General features: G+C 34.1%; 1 protein-coding gene across 2 annotated transcripts in view; it reads right to left on the reverse strand.

Moving 5' to 3' along the window:
* The window catches only part of scube3 (signal peptide, CUB domain, EGF-like 3), a 124,595-nt gene that overhangs the window by 65,547 nt on the left and 41,724 nt on the right, over positions 1-17,324 (reverse strand). For both annotated transcript variants that reach the window (XM_048178192.1, XM_048178191.1), the window contains exon 4: positions 8,957-9,091. In XM_048178192.1, coding sequence (XP_048034149.1) covers positions 8,957-9,091 — 135 coding nt within the window. The remainder of the gene's footprint in view (positions 1-8,956; positions 9,092-17,324) is intronic.

A 17,324-nucleotide genomic window follows, 5' to 3' on the forward strand; every position in this document is an offset into this window, starting at 1 on the left:
CACTGATTGGTCGTTGGCTGACGTGTAAACACGACTCTTCTCAAGTCCCCTGAACCATAGATAGTTCATTTACAGACATGCTTTTTCCTACAAGCCGAACAGCAAACCTGCGGAGTGTTTTGTGTGCGTTGTGTAATACAAAGTTTCCAAACAAACATGAAAGGCCATATCGAAGTACGCTCAACAGCACAGAAACTGTTTCATGTACTGATTGACCTATTATGCAGCTAGAACATAAGAAAAGAACAAATAAATATAACATATTAGCAGGTATGAAACAAATATAGTCCTCTGTGAAACTTTAGCTGCTGTAGACTCAGATCACAGTTTTACAGATGAAGTAATTAACACTACCCGTGAACAGTTAAACCCCAACACTTGCTCCTGAAGCATATAAAATTTAATTTATGGGGTGTATATTGTAAAACGTCAACTATATTGAGGCCAGTCTGCTGCAATTTCCGAGAATAGAGTACACAGTGGTAACCAGTGACTTTTTAAATATTAATGTAACAAGTCTAACAATGTTTTCTGTAAACAAAACTAATTAGATAGATGAACTACTCTGGCATACGACCTCATAATTAGTCATTTATTTGCTCATTCAAATTTTTTACATAAAAAGTACACCTCTCACATTTCAGCAACCATTTATTTTAGTTTATCTTCTCAAGGGACAATACTATAGAAATGAAACTTTGATATATTTTAGTCAATGTGATGCTTGTATAGCAGTACAGATGTACTGTCCTCTAAAAATAACTTGACATACAGCCATTATTGTCAAAATAGCTGGCAATAAAAGTGAGTACACCCTCAGTGATAACAGTTGTGTGTTGTTTAACCATACAAAGCCACATGTCCTACTCATCATGTTCATGTTTTTGTCTGCTTGACAGGACCATACAAATGCGTGGATCTTGTCTTAGAGCAGTTAAAATTTGGTGCTTTGAGTACAATTCTCTCATACTGATCACTGGATGTTCAACATGGCACCTCATGGCAAAGAACCCTCTGAGGATTTGAAAGATGGCCTAGGCTATAAGAAGATCGGTAACACCCTGAAACTGAGTTACAGTACAGTGGTCAGGGTCATAGAGAGAGGTTTTCCAAGATGGGTTCCACTCGGAACAGGCCAAAGAAGTTGAGACCTTGTGCTGTGCGTCAGGTGCAGAAGATGGCTTCAAAAAACAGACGCATGAGTGCTGCCGGCATTGCTTTAGAGGTTGCAGAAGCGGAAGGTCAGCTTGTCAGTGCCCAGACCATACGTCGGTTTGCATGGCTGTCGTCCCAGAAGGAAGCCTCTTCTGAAGCTGGCTCACAAGAAAGCCTGCAAACAGTTTGCTGAAGACAACCTGTCCAAGGGCATGAATTACTGGAACCATGTCCTGTGGTCTGATGAGACCAAGATAAACTTGTTTGGCTCAGATGGTGTCCAGCATGTGTGGCGACGCCCTGGTGAGAAGTACCAAGAAAACTGTGTCTTGCCTACAGTCAAGCATGGTGGTGGTAGCATCATGGTCTGGGGCTGCATGATTACTGCTGGTACTGGGGAGCTGCGCTTCATTGAGGGAAACATGGATTCCAACATGTACTGTGACATTCTGAAGCAGAACATGATGCTCTCCCTTCAGAAACTGGGCTGAACGGCATGATAATGACCCCAAACACACCGCCAAGATGACAACTGCCTTGCTGTGGAAGCTGAAGGTGAAAGAGTGGTATGTCTCCAGACCTGAATTCTATTGAGCACCTGTGAGGCATCCTCAAGCAGAAGGTGGAGAAGCGCAATGTGTCTAACATCCAGCAGCTCCGTGATGTCATTATGGAGAAGTGGAAGAGGATCCCAGCAACAACCTGTGCAGCTCTGGTGAATTCCATGCCCAGGAGGATTAAGGCAGTGCTAAACAACAATGGTGCTCACACAAAATACTGACACTTTGGACACAGTTTTGACATGTTCACTGAAGGTGTACTCACTTTTGTTGCCAGTTATTTAGACAATAATGGCTGTATGTTGAGTTATTTTTAGAGGACAGTAAATCTGTACTGCTATACAAGCTGCACATTGACTACTCTAAAGTATATCCAATTTTCATTTCTATAGTATTGTCCCTTGAGAACATATAATAAAATGGTTGCTGAAATATATTTTACATACATTTTACAATATATTTACATGTATTTTAGGCTAAATTATGAATTGATGTTCATTTGGAAAACATTTGAAAACACATTTATTAGGCCTAGCTGACAACAGTCGCTGTAATCAAATGGAAAAGGTTAATGTAGCTGTAAAGGTCAAAATTTGCGCACGGCACGCAGGGGTAAAGCATCTAGCACATGACTTTGGGACAATTAAACAATTCTAATGGACCATTAAACATTTAACAAGTTGATATAAATGCCAATGAGTGGAAACATGGAGACGAAGAGACTGTTATTGGATGGTTGCTCTCTACAAGCAATTCCACAGAAAGCAAAGAGCAAAACAACATTTAGATGAGTGTAATCAATCTGGATGGAAAAAAATGACAGCAGAAAAGCCTATCCACCATTTAAATGATGTTTGTTCAACAAATACACCAGCAGATCCGATTCTACAAGGACATAAGAAGCAAACAGATATTTGATTTGCATTTCGGTTTGATTACTCTACGTTACAGAACTGCATTTAATCAGAAGCCATTCGGGCTTGGCAGAGCTGTATCTCCTCTTCTTTCTAGCCTAAAGCAATAGGCTTTTTCAGTTTGATGAGGTTATGAATCTGAAAAAAAAAATGACTAGGTTTCTGTTTGACACCTCAGGGATCGAGGTAAACTTAAATTTCCAGCATAGAGTTGGACTAACGTTTAGGTCACTGGAGCCCTGCAGACTCAGTTTAGCACGGAATCCTGGAAATTACATGTGATTACATGTGACAAGCACCTTTGATGCTCAGCAATTATGAACTTATTTATATACAGAATGCGTTCCAAAAACAATCTTCACATGGTTTCGTAATGATTTGAACTCCAGCCTGCGTCGCTGGAATACTTGCAATTGGAATGACCAGATAAGACATGTTTTCCTCAGAAACACTCTCTGGGTTTTTTTTTTTTTTTTAAATAGGCAATGTGAAAAAATGAAGTAGCAAAATTTGACTCTTTGCTATATTATATTCATATGACTGGTGCAGTAAATTTAAGTATCAAAAAACACCTTTACCTCACTCAGATTTCAAAATGAAATGGTTCACATTTGCTTTTGCACTGAATGTCCCTGGTCTTATTTGTGCATGATTTATGTCAGAATTTATACACAACAAGACCAGAAGTTTTTGTGCAAAAAAGTGTCTTTGCTCAACAAGACACATGATATGAAGAATCATCTGTGTAGCTCAAATGACCAAGACAAATTATGCGCAAAATTATAATACTATAGAACTATCAACACTACTATATCATGGCCAAACATATTCTCTCCTCTCCATTCAAAAACCAAAGAATATCTCTTTGTACGCAACAAAACATCACATTACAGAAGTTAAATATGTTGCACATGCAGTTTCATGTTGTAAATGCACAGAATTTTTAATCAATGTGTTAATATGCAACTTAACATCAACAAGAAATCACAAAAAGTCTCTCAATTTCTTTAAGCTTATGGAAACACATTCACTAAACGGCACAATACTACGCATGTGTGTGTTTATTACGTGAGTGACTGTATGTGTGTGTGTGTGTGTACTCATGTAAGCCATACGTCCAGTAAGGAAGCAGTTTTTTATTACTAAGCAAACATTTCCCAGACCACTGCAACATAAAAAAAAAAAAAAAAAAAAAAAAAACACACACACATGGGCTGACATTCATGAACTTTAAAAGCTATTTGTACTGTGCAGGTGTGAGAAACTGAGGAAAAAAGCAACAAAATGGGACCTACAGTAAAACTTGTAACCACGTCTGTGATGCATTATCAACTAAACCAATCAGAGCTGATAGACCATCACTGTGTGAAACTCTAGTGCTGTTATTGTATTAGGCTCAAATTCTGCGTACGGTTTTTATGGAGGGGGTCAAATTGACCTTAATTGGATTCAATACAATTCACCAAAAATCACACTATGAAAGATTATGAAAGATGAAAGACATTACAAAAAATAAACATGTGAACATACACTACTGTTCAAAAGTCATTTTTCAACTCTCGCCACCCGGAAAAAAAATTGCAAGTGCTCCAATTGAAAACAACTGAAAAAAAAAATACTCTGGCTTTAGGAAAAGTGTTTTGCTGGACACAGTCTAAATAAAGAAAGTCACAAAACTGTGATAAAAGCCATCATAGGTTAATAAGTATCTGAGAAAAAAATCAAAAAACGACAAAAAGCCTTTTATTCCTTCTATAATGTAACATTTCCTGGCAAAACCTTTTTTTTTTTTTTTTTAATAGTCTTGAGTTTGCAGTGGATTGTTGACCAAGACGTGAATGCTGAAGGTCAAGTTCACCCTCCAGAGCATCTCCGAGAGACGATGAATTTGTGACGTAGAGTTTGATTGGATGCATGACCTTCGACATGAACAACAGAAGCATTTTCCCTGCGGCCCGTGACAGAACAGACCCCAATTCTGCATTCGTCACCCACCAGAACCGCAATTCTGCAGCTTCACCCGGTGAACGTTGTTTTGTTTGATTAGCAAGTACTTCCTGTGACATTTCTGCACAGCCTGAAGCGCTGAAGGGACTTCATTTCCTCTAGGTTTATTCTCCACTTGCTCTGCGTCCATCTGAGAGGCTTTCTCTGTGATTTAAGAAAGTGTTTGTGAAGACAACCAGACAGCGCACACCACCACAAGGTATCAACTGAGCTGCGATGACTAGTCAGAAGACGTCCCTATTTGCAACATCTGAGGTTGAATTGTTTCATTTAAATCATTTACAATTTTTTTTTAAGAAAATGAAAAAAAAAATGTGATTGATTTCATTTAAAATAGTAGTTATTTTTATTAATATAATACAAATATTTTTTAAAAAGTGATAAATATTAAAACGTTAAAAAGTTGTGATAATATTACTTCAATAAAAATAAATGAAATATAAAAAATAATAATTATTCATATTAATATTTAAAAAGTAATATTCTAAAATATTTTTTAAAGTAATATTAATATTCAAAACAGTAAAAACTATTTAATAATATTAATATTTCAATAAAAAGTAAGTTATTTTTTAATATTCTAAAAATATTTAAAGGGTAATTATTAATATTGAAAAGTAATATTAACATTATAAAATATATTTTAATAACAAATAACAAAATTTCAATTAAAATGTAAAATGTTAAAGGTTTAAACATTAACAATAATATTAACATTTAAAAAGTAATATTAATATTACAAAACTATTTTTAAAAGTAATATTAATATTTAAAAAGTTACAAGTTTTTAATAATACTAATATTTCAACAAAAGATTAACAGTAGTTATTTTTTTTTATATTACAAAATATTTAAAACTATTAATTATTAATATTAATATTTAAAAAGTAATATAAATATTAAAGTTAAAACATTTTAAAAAGTTAAAAGTAAAGTTAAAATATGTTTATTAATATCATAAAATATTAACAAATTAATCATAATTATTATTAATATTAAATTAATATTGAGAAATATTAATATTTAAAAAGTTTAAAATATTCAATATTACAGGTAAACAATAAAAACTTTGTTTTTAAATTAAACTATTTTAAATAAAAAAATAATAATTGTTTTTAAAATGTTAAAATTATTTTATTCATTATTCATATTCAAATAATTTTATTCATTATTTTATTGGTATATACATTTTAAAATGATTATTTCTTAAATTATTTTTATTTTAAAATTATTTCTTTATTTTAATTTGACATTTTTATGTTGTTTATTAATTATTAGCTTTTCGTCAACTCGTGAACCCTGGTTTGGGAATCCCTGCTTTTAAAGAAAATAAACCAGTGGCGTACAACGTTCACGTAACCCAATTCCTCTCGTTCCTGGAGTGTTGACTGGGTGAGCTTTCTGTTTGACTATCGTCTACACATGCTATCCGTCAATCCGTCATCACACGGGGATGATGAATTACATCACTCTTGCAGTCGGATCGTCCAACACCATCTCTTCCTAGACCGCAATTATCTGAAGCACAATGTGCTGCAACAATAACTGTAATAGCAAACAGATGACAGGCTCTCCTTCTGATCACAACAGAAGTATACAGCTTTTCGAAATCGAAACGTTTCTGGATTTATGGTGCCTTAACCTCTCCGTCCAAGAGGTTTTAATCTGGAGCAATAAAACTAATATTAACATGAAATATGAGGGATTAACAGCGGTATTTATCAAACTCATTCCAACAGGGAAAAAACCCACAGAATATAGACAATAAAGGCCTTGAATCAGAGGGGCAGCGTTTGAAACACACGATCCAAGACTCGAATAACACTGTGCTTATGAAACGCAAACATTGACAGTTCAGCGGGCCAAAAGCATCTCCTGAGATTCGGCTTTGAAGAGAGCAGCGGTTTTCCACTGACATTGTTAAATCACAATGTAAACGGCTGTGTTCAGAATGAAATACATACTACTTACTGAATACTATGCAATATGTCAAGTATACAGACTACTGCTGTTTAAAAATAACAAGTGAAAAAACAGCATTCTGTCATTAGGGATGTACTGTCACCTAAAATTATTATCCAAAACTATTAAAAACTGTTTTCAGTAATTGAAATAAAATAAATTCAAATTCAAATTAAAAAAATCAATACAAATAAAAAAATAAAAAATTAAATAAAGCAAAAAATAAAAAATAAATAAAATTAAATAAAAAATGAACCAAACCTAAGCTATAATATAATATAATATAATATAATATAATATACATCAAACCAAAATAAAACACTTTAATACATACTTTAAAATAAAAAGTTAAAATAAAAAATTAAATAACAAAAAAAAAAACCAAACAGAACTAAACTATAATATAATATATAAAAAAAATCAAACCAATCTAAAATTAAATTAAATTAAAAAGCAAATAAAAAATAAACTAATTGAAACTAAACCATAATATAATATAATATAATATAATATAATATAATATAATAATACATCAAACCAAAATAAAACACTTTAATAAATACTTTAAAATAAAAAGTTAAAATAAAAAATTAAATAACAAAAAAAAACAAACAGAACTAAACTATAATATAATATATAAAAAAAATCAAACCAATATAAAATTAAATTAAATTAAAATGCAAATAAAAAATAAACCAATTGAAAATAAACCATAATATAATATAATATAATATAATATAATATATCAAACCAAAATAAAATACTTTAATAAATACTTTAAAATAAAAAGTTAAAATAATAAAATAAATAACAAAAGAAATGAACCAAACAGAACTGAACTATAATATAATATAATATATAAAGAAAATCAAACCAAATCTAAAATTAAATTAAATTAAAAAGCAAATAAAAAATAAACTAATTGAAACTAAACCATAATATAATATAATATAATATAATATAATATATATAATAATATAATATAATATAATATAATATAATATAATACATCAAACCAAAATAAAACACTTTAATAAATACTTTAAAATAAAAAGTTAAAATAAAAAATTAAATAACAAAAAAAAACAGAACTAAACTATAATATAATATATAAAATAAATCAAACCAATATAAAATTAAATTAAATTAAAAAGCAAATAAAAAATAAACCAATTGAAAATAAACCATAATATAATATAATATAATATAATATAATATAATATAATATAATATAATATAATATATCAAACCAAAATAAAATACTTTAATAAATACTTTAAAATAAAAAGTTAAAATAATAAAATAAATAACAAAAGAAATGAACCAAACAGAACTGAACTATAATATAATATAATATATAAAAAAATCAAACCAATCTAAAATTAAATTAAATTAAAAAGCAAATAAAAAATAAACCAATTGAAACTAAACTATAATATAATATAATATAATATAATATAATATAATATAATACATCAAACCAAAATAAAATACTTTAATAAATACTTTAAAATAAACAGTTAAAATAAAAAATTAAATAAAAAAATAAATAAACCAAACAAAACTAAACTATAATATAATATAATATAAAAAAATCAAACCAATATAAATTAAATTAAAAAGCAAATAAAAAAAAAACAATTGAAACTATAATATAATATAATATAATATAATATAATATAATATAATATAATATAATATAATATATATATAATATAATATAATATAATATAATATTTAAGGTTTAAAGATGAAAAACCTAAACTTAAAAATCTTAAATGAATGTTAGAAATGTTGCCTTTGCAACCAACTGAAACATAATAAGTTTAAGTTAAAGTAATAAAATTACTAAATCTAAAACTGAAATAAAATGCTAAATAAAATATTAAAAATATTTATAACAAAAATGAAAAAAACACATAAATCTACTAAAACCTAAAGAATGAAAGCCAAAACAAAATATTAATAAATATTAAAATAGTATATAAACAATTCTAAAATAACACTGGTTGTCATACGATCATTGCATGTGAGTGGATTCCAGTTAATTAATTATGCAAGCGAAAGTTATTTTACATCTTTGATTTGATACTCCAATCAAATAATGCATCAAAAAGAGATTCATCATGTTGAGTGCATTGCATTATGAGATACAGTCGTGTTCAACGCAGTTTTTGCTCTGTTGTATAACACACCGTTAAACAAATCTAGTAGGTCATCCAAATGTTCTGTGACCACAGAAAACAGACATACTGTGCACAGTATACATACAGTACTATACACTGGGGATATAGTGAGAGTAGCATGTTAGCATGCTCTTCTGAACTACGACTGTATTCAAGCTGATCGTGCTCTCACCTTTGGGCCTCTGGATGCAGGTGTGCTGGTTGTCGGACAGGAGAAATCCGTCACGGCATCGACATTCGTAACTCCCCATCATGTTGACACAGATCTGCTGGCAACCGCCGTTTCCTTCTGCACACTCGTCAACATCTGACGGGAGACAAGATGCAAAAACAGTCATCGTTATAATTATGCTTCATTTATATATATATATATATACACGATCATTCAAAAGTTTAGGGTCAGTAATATTTTCAATGCTTTTGATAGAAGTCTCTTCTGCTCACCAAATCTGCATTTATTTGATCAAAAACACAGTACAATCACTAATATTTAAAAAAAAATATTATTATAACTCAAAATAACCGTTTTCTATGTGAATATATTGAAAAATGTAATTTATTCATTAATGATTTTCAGCATCATTCCTTCAGTTTCAGTGAAACCCCTTCAGACCTGAGCAAAAAAAAATGTATATTCACTTGATATTTGCTTTTCTCTATGGAAGCTTGCTTTCGTCATGAAATAAAAAATAAAAAAGGTGATTGCGACTTTTTACCTCACAATTCTGACTTTTTTTCTCACAATTGTGTGTCAGAATTGTTGATTATGATTTCACTTTTTAAACTTTAGTTAGTGTGTAATGTTGCTTTCTTTTACAGAAATCGCTGTTTAAGGACTACAACGAGTTCTTCCTGGGTTGGTGACATCACAAACCCTAAGATTTACATAAACCCCGCCCCCCGGGAACACACAACAAAGGGGGCGGGGCCATGTTGAGCTGTTTTAGAGAAGAGGAAGAGTTGTTGTAGTAGAGCGTTGTTGTCATGTCGTCATTTTACGCCGGACTGCTTCACAAACGAGGGTCAATTCAACACTGGATTTGCACAAAAGATGAACATGACGGCACATGCTAGTGGATGAGTTGAATCAACTCCACAGCAACTACATAAATTTATCCACTAACCATTCAGAAACGTCCAGTTTCATTTCTAAAAGTTGTAACTTCTTCCTGAGTCTCTCCATCAGTGTCGACTCCGGTTTGAACAATGTAAGGCTGAACACCGTTACTGACAATCCTCATTTTGGCTGCGTGAGATTCTCCACCTTTGTTGTTGTTGAGCTGTTAAAGCTCCGCCCTCTTCTGGAAAGGGGGCCGGGAGCAGCAGCTCATTTGCATTTAAAGGGACACACACAAAAATTGCGTGTTTTCACAACCTGGCACACAACTAAATGATGAGGGTCCTGCTGATATCTTTCAACACCTGATGTCTATTGTGATGGACATTGAACAAAAAAAAAAATCCTGTGTTTTACAACTCTGAAAGATCTTCTAATCACTTGATACTACGACAATTATAATATGCTTGTTGATGAGGCTACCATAAACAAAAGTTAGCATATAAAAGATATAAAAGGGTTAGCCATGCTTGTCTTTTGTGATGCCTGAATCTCAATCAGATTAAGTTAGGGATCATTTCTTCATTGTGATTGGTTGATTAGGGCCCAATCAGTGACCAGACAGTACTCATGTTATGAAAAAATTGTTTTGGTTTAAACCAAAAACCACGTAATGTCCATTCCATTGAAGGGGCGCATATAAAATTATTATTGCATTTATAAAAATGCCTCTTCAGAAATAATCCTAACAACAAATTATTATTATTAATTATTTATTATTATTATTGACCACTCACATTTACATATTAACACCTATTCAATTAGGTGATTTCACATGCAAAGTGGATGGCCAATCATAGCAGAGCTCATTTACATATAGAAAAATGCTCCTGTGAAATTAAATTACTATAAAAGCTTGATTAAGAGTGAATTACAGGGTAAGACCTCATGAATCTGAACATCTCTCTCATGCTCAGTCTAAACATTTTTCAGAGTTTGTTTGATACATTCTTGCAGCTCTGATGTCCATTTGTGGTGTTGATACGTGACTCAGAGGGTCGACTCGCTCAGGACGGACACGGTTGGATCATTAATCAGTATGTCCTGTAGATACAGTTTCTCATTCTGCCAGTCTGTGTGAACTTTAGTGTGTATGTGTTCTGGCCTAAAAATACCGCTGACCTGCTTGTGTGAACTTGCATCGATTCTGTTCGTGTTGATGCTGTTGGCACCTCTGCTTTGCAACGGTCTCCACAAGGAAAACTTCATAACAAATAATGTCTTAATGAAAACGTAACAAATGCAGAGAGGTTGCATGAGGGTTAGGGGACAGAAATGCCATTAGCTCAGTATAAAAACAAAAGTCAATGCAAAGTCCAACCGTGATAGAAAAACAAACCTGTGTGTGTTGATAGACTCGTCGTCGTTTGGGCTTTATGGTATATTATTACATAACATGATCATTCAACAGCTGATTAAAAGCCAATACATTTAAACCTGCAGTATAATGTTTAATGACATGAAGACCAGTTTCCCAAACTCAGATTAATCCTAAACCAACATTTCAACTGAATTATTTTATTATCTTTAGGGATTAGTCTGTCTTTGACTGATGCACAATTTTATAGTAAGCTTCTTTGAAAACTACTATGGCAACTATGTTTCTACCAAAATATCATACAATCATAATGAAATAATCTTGGATCTCCTTCAAACCATGTCACAAGCTTTTATGGTATTTATTTTAGGGCACTACAGTTACCACGGTAAATTAAGTGCCCACATGAGTATTATATATACACACACCGATCAGGCATAACATTATGACCACCTTCCTAATATTGTACAGGTCCCACTTTTACTGCCAAAACAGCCCTGACCCGTCGAGGCATGGACTCCTCTAGACCCCTGAAGGTGTGCTGTGGTTCTGCATCAAGATGTTAGCAGCAGATCCTTTAAGTCATGTAAGTTGCGATGTGGAGCCTCCATGGATCGGACTTGTTTGTTCAGCACATCCCACAGATGCTCGATTGGATTGAGATCTGGAGAATTTGGAGACCAAGTCAACACCTCAAACTCGTTGTTGTGCTCCTCAAACCATTCCTGAAGCATTTTTGCTTTGTGGCAGGAGCATTATCCTGCTGAAAGTGGCCACAGCCACCATGGAAGGGTGTACATGGTCTGCAACAATGCTTAGGTAGGTGGTACGTGTCAAAGTAACATCCACATGGATGGCAGGACCCAAGGTATCCCAGCAGAACATTGCCCAAAGCATCACACTGCCTCCGCCGGCTTGTCTTCTTCCCATAGTGCATCCTGGTGCCATGTGTTCCCGAGGTAAGCGACGCACACGCACCCGGCCATCCACGTGATGTAAAAGAAAACGTGGTTCATCAGACCAGGCCACCTTCTTCCATTGCTCCAGTTCTGATGCTCACATGCCCACTGTTGGTGCTTTCGGCGGTGGACAGGGGTCAGCATGGGCACCCAGACTGGTCTGCGGCTATGCAGCTCCATACACAACAAACTGCGATGCACTGTGTATTCTGACACCTTTCTATCAGAACCAGCATTAACTTCTTGAGCAATTTGAGCTACAGTAGCTCATCTGTTGGATCTGAGCCTTCACTCCCCACGTGCATCAATGAGTCTTGTCCGCCCATGACCCTGTCGCCGGTTCACCACTGCTCCTTCCTTGGATCACTTTTGATAGATACTGACCACTGCAGACCGGGAACATCCCACAAGAGCTGCAGTTTTGGAGATGCTCTGACCCAGTCGTCTAGCCATCACAATTTGGCCCTTGTCAAACTCGCTCAAATCCTTACGCTTGCCCATTTTTCCTGCTTCTAACACATCAACTTTGAGGACAAAATGTTCACTTGCTGCCTAATATATCCACCCACTAACAGATGCCGTGATGAAGAGGCATTATTATTATTATTATTATCACTATTATTATTTTAAAGCAACATGTCCCAAACACCTTTCCTTCAGACAGACAGACAGACAGACAGACAGATAGATAGATAGATAGATAGATAGATAGATAGATAGATAGATAGATAGATAGATAGATAGATAGATAGAAGTGTAAACACTCTGTATAACACATGATGAGAGACCTTAGTAACACTGACAGCAGGTACTGCATTGAGTTAAGCCCATTTACTACTAAAACTCAACTGTGTTCTCAACATCAAGGTTTGGCTCCTGTCAAACTGACAAATGTGTGTGTGTGTGTGTGTGTGTGTGTGTGTGTGTGTGTGTGTGTGTGTGTGTGTGTTTGTTCTCATTCCAGACGTTTCTGTGTGTCATCTGCCTCTCTGAGGATGAGACTGCAACCTGATCTCTCCCTTAGATACGTTGCATCAGTGTCAGGCTGTATACACAAGCTTGCGCTTAATAAACCTTCATGCGAAACTAATTTTCTGTCTATTTATCCAGTGTTACTAAGGCCTTGGGATAGAGTTTCCAATCTAGACCATTTTCAGCCCAGCCGAGGGGGGGAATATAACCATTTCCCAGCGCTCTCATTCACTCACTCACTCACACACACACACACACACACACACACACACAGTCTCACATTCCCATCATTGGACAACTGGTGATACAAAATTACCTGCATCAAATTTTTTTTGTCCTCACTGGAAGTGAAAATGCCGAAAAAACAAAAATCAATGTTAATAAGAACATACTGGATGTTTAATATGCGTGGTGCAGGATTCTGAACCAATCAGATGTCATTGTGGGTGTGGTTATCGAACATATCAGAATTATAAAGGCCAGAAATACACAAAGTCAACGCATTGTCTTAACATGCATTTTTATTACTGAAGCAATAAAAATCAGGGCGCTACAGTTTCCTTCAAATGTATGCGTCATAAAATTTTATTTGTTGTTATTATTAAGTCAATAGACGAGTAATATGCTCTGCAATGAGAAAACGGACAGTATAAGGTGACAATTTTACGCCAGTTTAGCAGTGCTGAGACTGAAATACGCATTTGTGTTCCATTACAAATTGCATATTGACATTTTAGAACACCGTGAGTGAAACTGAGCATCAAAAGCAGCTACAAAACACAGCTGGGAGCTTAAACTGGATTTTCTATCAGGGTATATTTACAGTTTTGCACAGAAGTATTACTATCGACGGCAATCAGGTGCTCGTCTACTTATCTTTCGCCCCTCCGAGCATTTGGAAACCATTTAACGTATGGCGTAACGACCGTTAAACGTTTCCACAGAACTTGCATTAGTATATTTGCATGTGCAGAACTTCACCGAGACCCTCACGCTTCAAACCCCAAACACCTTGCTCGTGGAGCACAAACAAACCGATGATTTCCTGCCGCGTTGAGTTTTGTGAAGCTCTCCTGGTCAGCGGACTGCATTAGGGACATGTGTTATGTGCAGGCCGCGGCCGGCGTCCAAAGCAAATATTTGGAAAAGGAACAGGATTCTGGTGAAACCCGGAGCAGAGCTCATGCTATTTGCACTTAAAACATTTCTGAAAAATTCTCCTGAGAGGACTCCTCAGTGTTGAAAAATTCCCTCTCTTTTTCTTTCTCTTATACCTGGTTCCGGTCCTTTTCCGCACTCTGTCCCTTCCTGTGTGCCTCACTGAATGACAATCGATCACTCAAAATCAGGAGGAAATTATGAGGTTGAGATGGCGGTGCCAGAACCTGATTTGGCAGCGCTGGGGAGATTTTTGATCATAAAGTTAATTTAATCATAAAATTACTACTGTTTTGCATTAATAAGTGCAGTTACTAATAATATTACATGTTTGTTTATTGGAAATTTGACAGTAAAGCACAGAGCTTGAATTGAGATGCAGATAAAATGAACTTTTATTAACATGCAAAAACCTAATTTTTTATAAGGGAAATGTAAATATTCTACTCTTATTAAATGTACCATTGTTCCTTTATATTACCATACTGAACTGACCAACAGTTTCAGTGATTATAAAAGGAGCACTCTTTACTTGTTTTCTGTGTAATTCAGTCACAATTTGAAGAAAAGTTTTTGTTTTTCATGAGACTTTGTGACTTCCTACTTTTTTCCCCCCATAAATTAGGGAGTGGAAATGGCTAATAAGTCAATAAGTGCTCCTCTGCCACCATCTACTGGTTATAGTGGTAATTCCATGTCCTTTTTTAAAATAAAAGTGTTTGTTTGCCACAAAGTTTTAGTTTTCCCACATCAAATCATCATTAAATTAACATTCAAATTTGATAACATTTAGAGCTTTGAAGTGCTGAAGCACTTGAAAGCCCTTGAAAAGGTTGTACGAACCTTGAGATGAATAATGTAAAAACATTAGACTATTTCTTCCACAATACCATGGTTACAGTTAGCCTTACTTTTCAAATTTTAATCATAGCATTTCTTTTAAAAAGTAGCACAAAATAGAGATGGCACAGCTACGGCTGAAATTATCTACAAAAAGCTTGAAAAGAGTGCTGTTCGAGCTGAATTAATTGATGAAGATTGTGAAGGACGAGGGACATCAATACAACACAAGCGCTGCAATCAGACGGCCGTTTCTCACAGTTTCTCAAAGAAGCATCTGTGAGCAAATCAATCTGTGAATCTATCCGTTAAATGCTCCATTCAGGCGCAACCTGCACATTGATTGCATGAAATAAACAGAAGAAAATCATCATTACGCATCAAGCGGGATATGTTTCATCCCGCTTGGATTACTGAAATGCATTGTATCTGAGTGTGAGTAAGGCCTCTCTCTCTTTCTCTCGCCTGCAGCTTGTTCAGAATTCAGCTGCCAGGTTTTTAACTGGTATTAAGAGGAGAGAGCAGATTACTCCTGTGCTATACGATACATAATTCATTACAAAGTGCCGCTATATGTTTTTAAAGCTTTGCATGGCTTAGCATCAGAGTACGTTTCTGACTTAATGAGTCCATATCAATCTAATAGGTCTCTTTATCGTGGTGTTGAAAGTGCTTTAGAAATAAAGTTTGAGTTGAGACTCTGTTAAAGGGAGAAAGAGTTGAGTACTCAAGTACTATTGCTTCAATAAAAAATGAGACCAATGAGCAAGGTCAAATTTATTTTGCCTTAATTATGAAGGTAAGCAAAGATAACATTAAGACTCAGAGTATATGGGTCCAAAAGCCAAATCCACACAAATAGAGTCTTTTCCTGCATAAGAGTTTAGATTTTCATTCCCACTAAAAACACCATGTTATTTTCAGTCTTTCTTCTGTGTGAGAACAGAGTCAAACCGAGATCACACTAACCTTGGAGCAAAAGTTATTTGGTATCCTAAAGAAACCTTGGGATGGGAGAGACTCGTAGTCAATAGAATAAAGATACTCTAGAAGTGGGTTGTTTATTTTACCCACAGCTCATTTGTGCAAAGCATTCATTTGTGAAGAACAGAACACAGAGTTACAAAAGAGTTAGTGAAGGGTGTATGAAAGATAACAGACAGGCTTGGATATCAAAAGCGCGGGCTGCGGTGGGCCGCGGGACAGCAGATATAGATAATTTAAGACCCGCATACATGAGTACAGCTCATCCATACAGCATCACAAATGATCCACGGCAAAACATGCGACTGACACTAAATCGATTGGAACAAAACATTTGTGTGTGTAACAAGATGAGGCAAGAGCGATTCCGGAACAATTTGAGAATTAATCATGCTATCATATATATCTAAACTTTACATGATACATCAGGGAAATTGTTCCCCCATCATATATATAAATTCTCAAAACACAAGAAGTCTATAATATAAGTTGATATATATATATAAAGATTTTTAATGTTTTTAAAAGAAGTTTCGTCTGCTCACCAAGGCTACATTTATTTAATTAAAAATACAGTAAAAAACAGTAATATTGTGAAATATTATTACAATTTAAAATAACTGTTTTCTATTTGAATATATTTCACAAAGTAATTTATTCCTGTGATGGCAAAGCTGAATTTTCTTCAGTGTCACATGATCCTTCAGAAATCATTCTAATATGCTGATCTGCTGCTCAAGAAACATTTAATGTGTACAATTGTACAAAATATTTGTGTACAATATTTTTTTTTTTCAGGATTATTTGATGAATAGAAAGTTCAAAAGAACAGTGTTTATCTGAAATCTAATTTAATTTCTTTTCAAAAAAATAAAAGTAAAAATTCTTACTGACCCCAAACTTTTGAACGGTAGTGTATAATGCTACAGAAGCTTTGTATTTCAGATAAATGCTGTTCTTTTGAACTTTCTATTCATCAAGGAATCCTGAAAAAAAAAGTACACAACTGTTTTCAACATTGAAAATAATCATAAATGTTTATTGAGCAGCAAATCAGCATATTAGAATGATTTCTGAAGGATCATGTGACACTGAAGACTGGAGTAATGATGCTGAAAATTCATCTTTGCATCACAGGAATAAATTACTTTGTCAAATATATTTAAATAGTACACAGTTATTTTAAATTGTA

Source organism: Megalobrama amblycephala, linkage group LG24 (assembly GCF_018812025.1).
Source record: "Megalobrama amblycephala isolate DHTTF-2021 linkage group LG24, ASM1881202v1, whole genome shotgun sequence".
Classification (NCBI taxonomy): Eukaryota; Metazoa; Chordata; class Actinopteri; order Cypriniformes; family Xenocyprididae; genus Megalobrama; species Megalobrama amblycephala.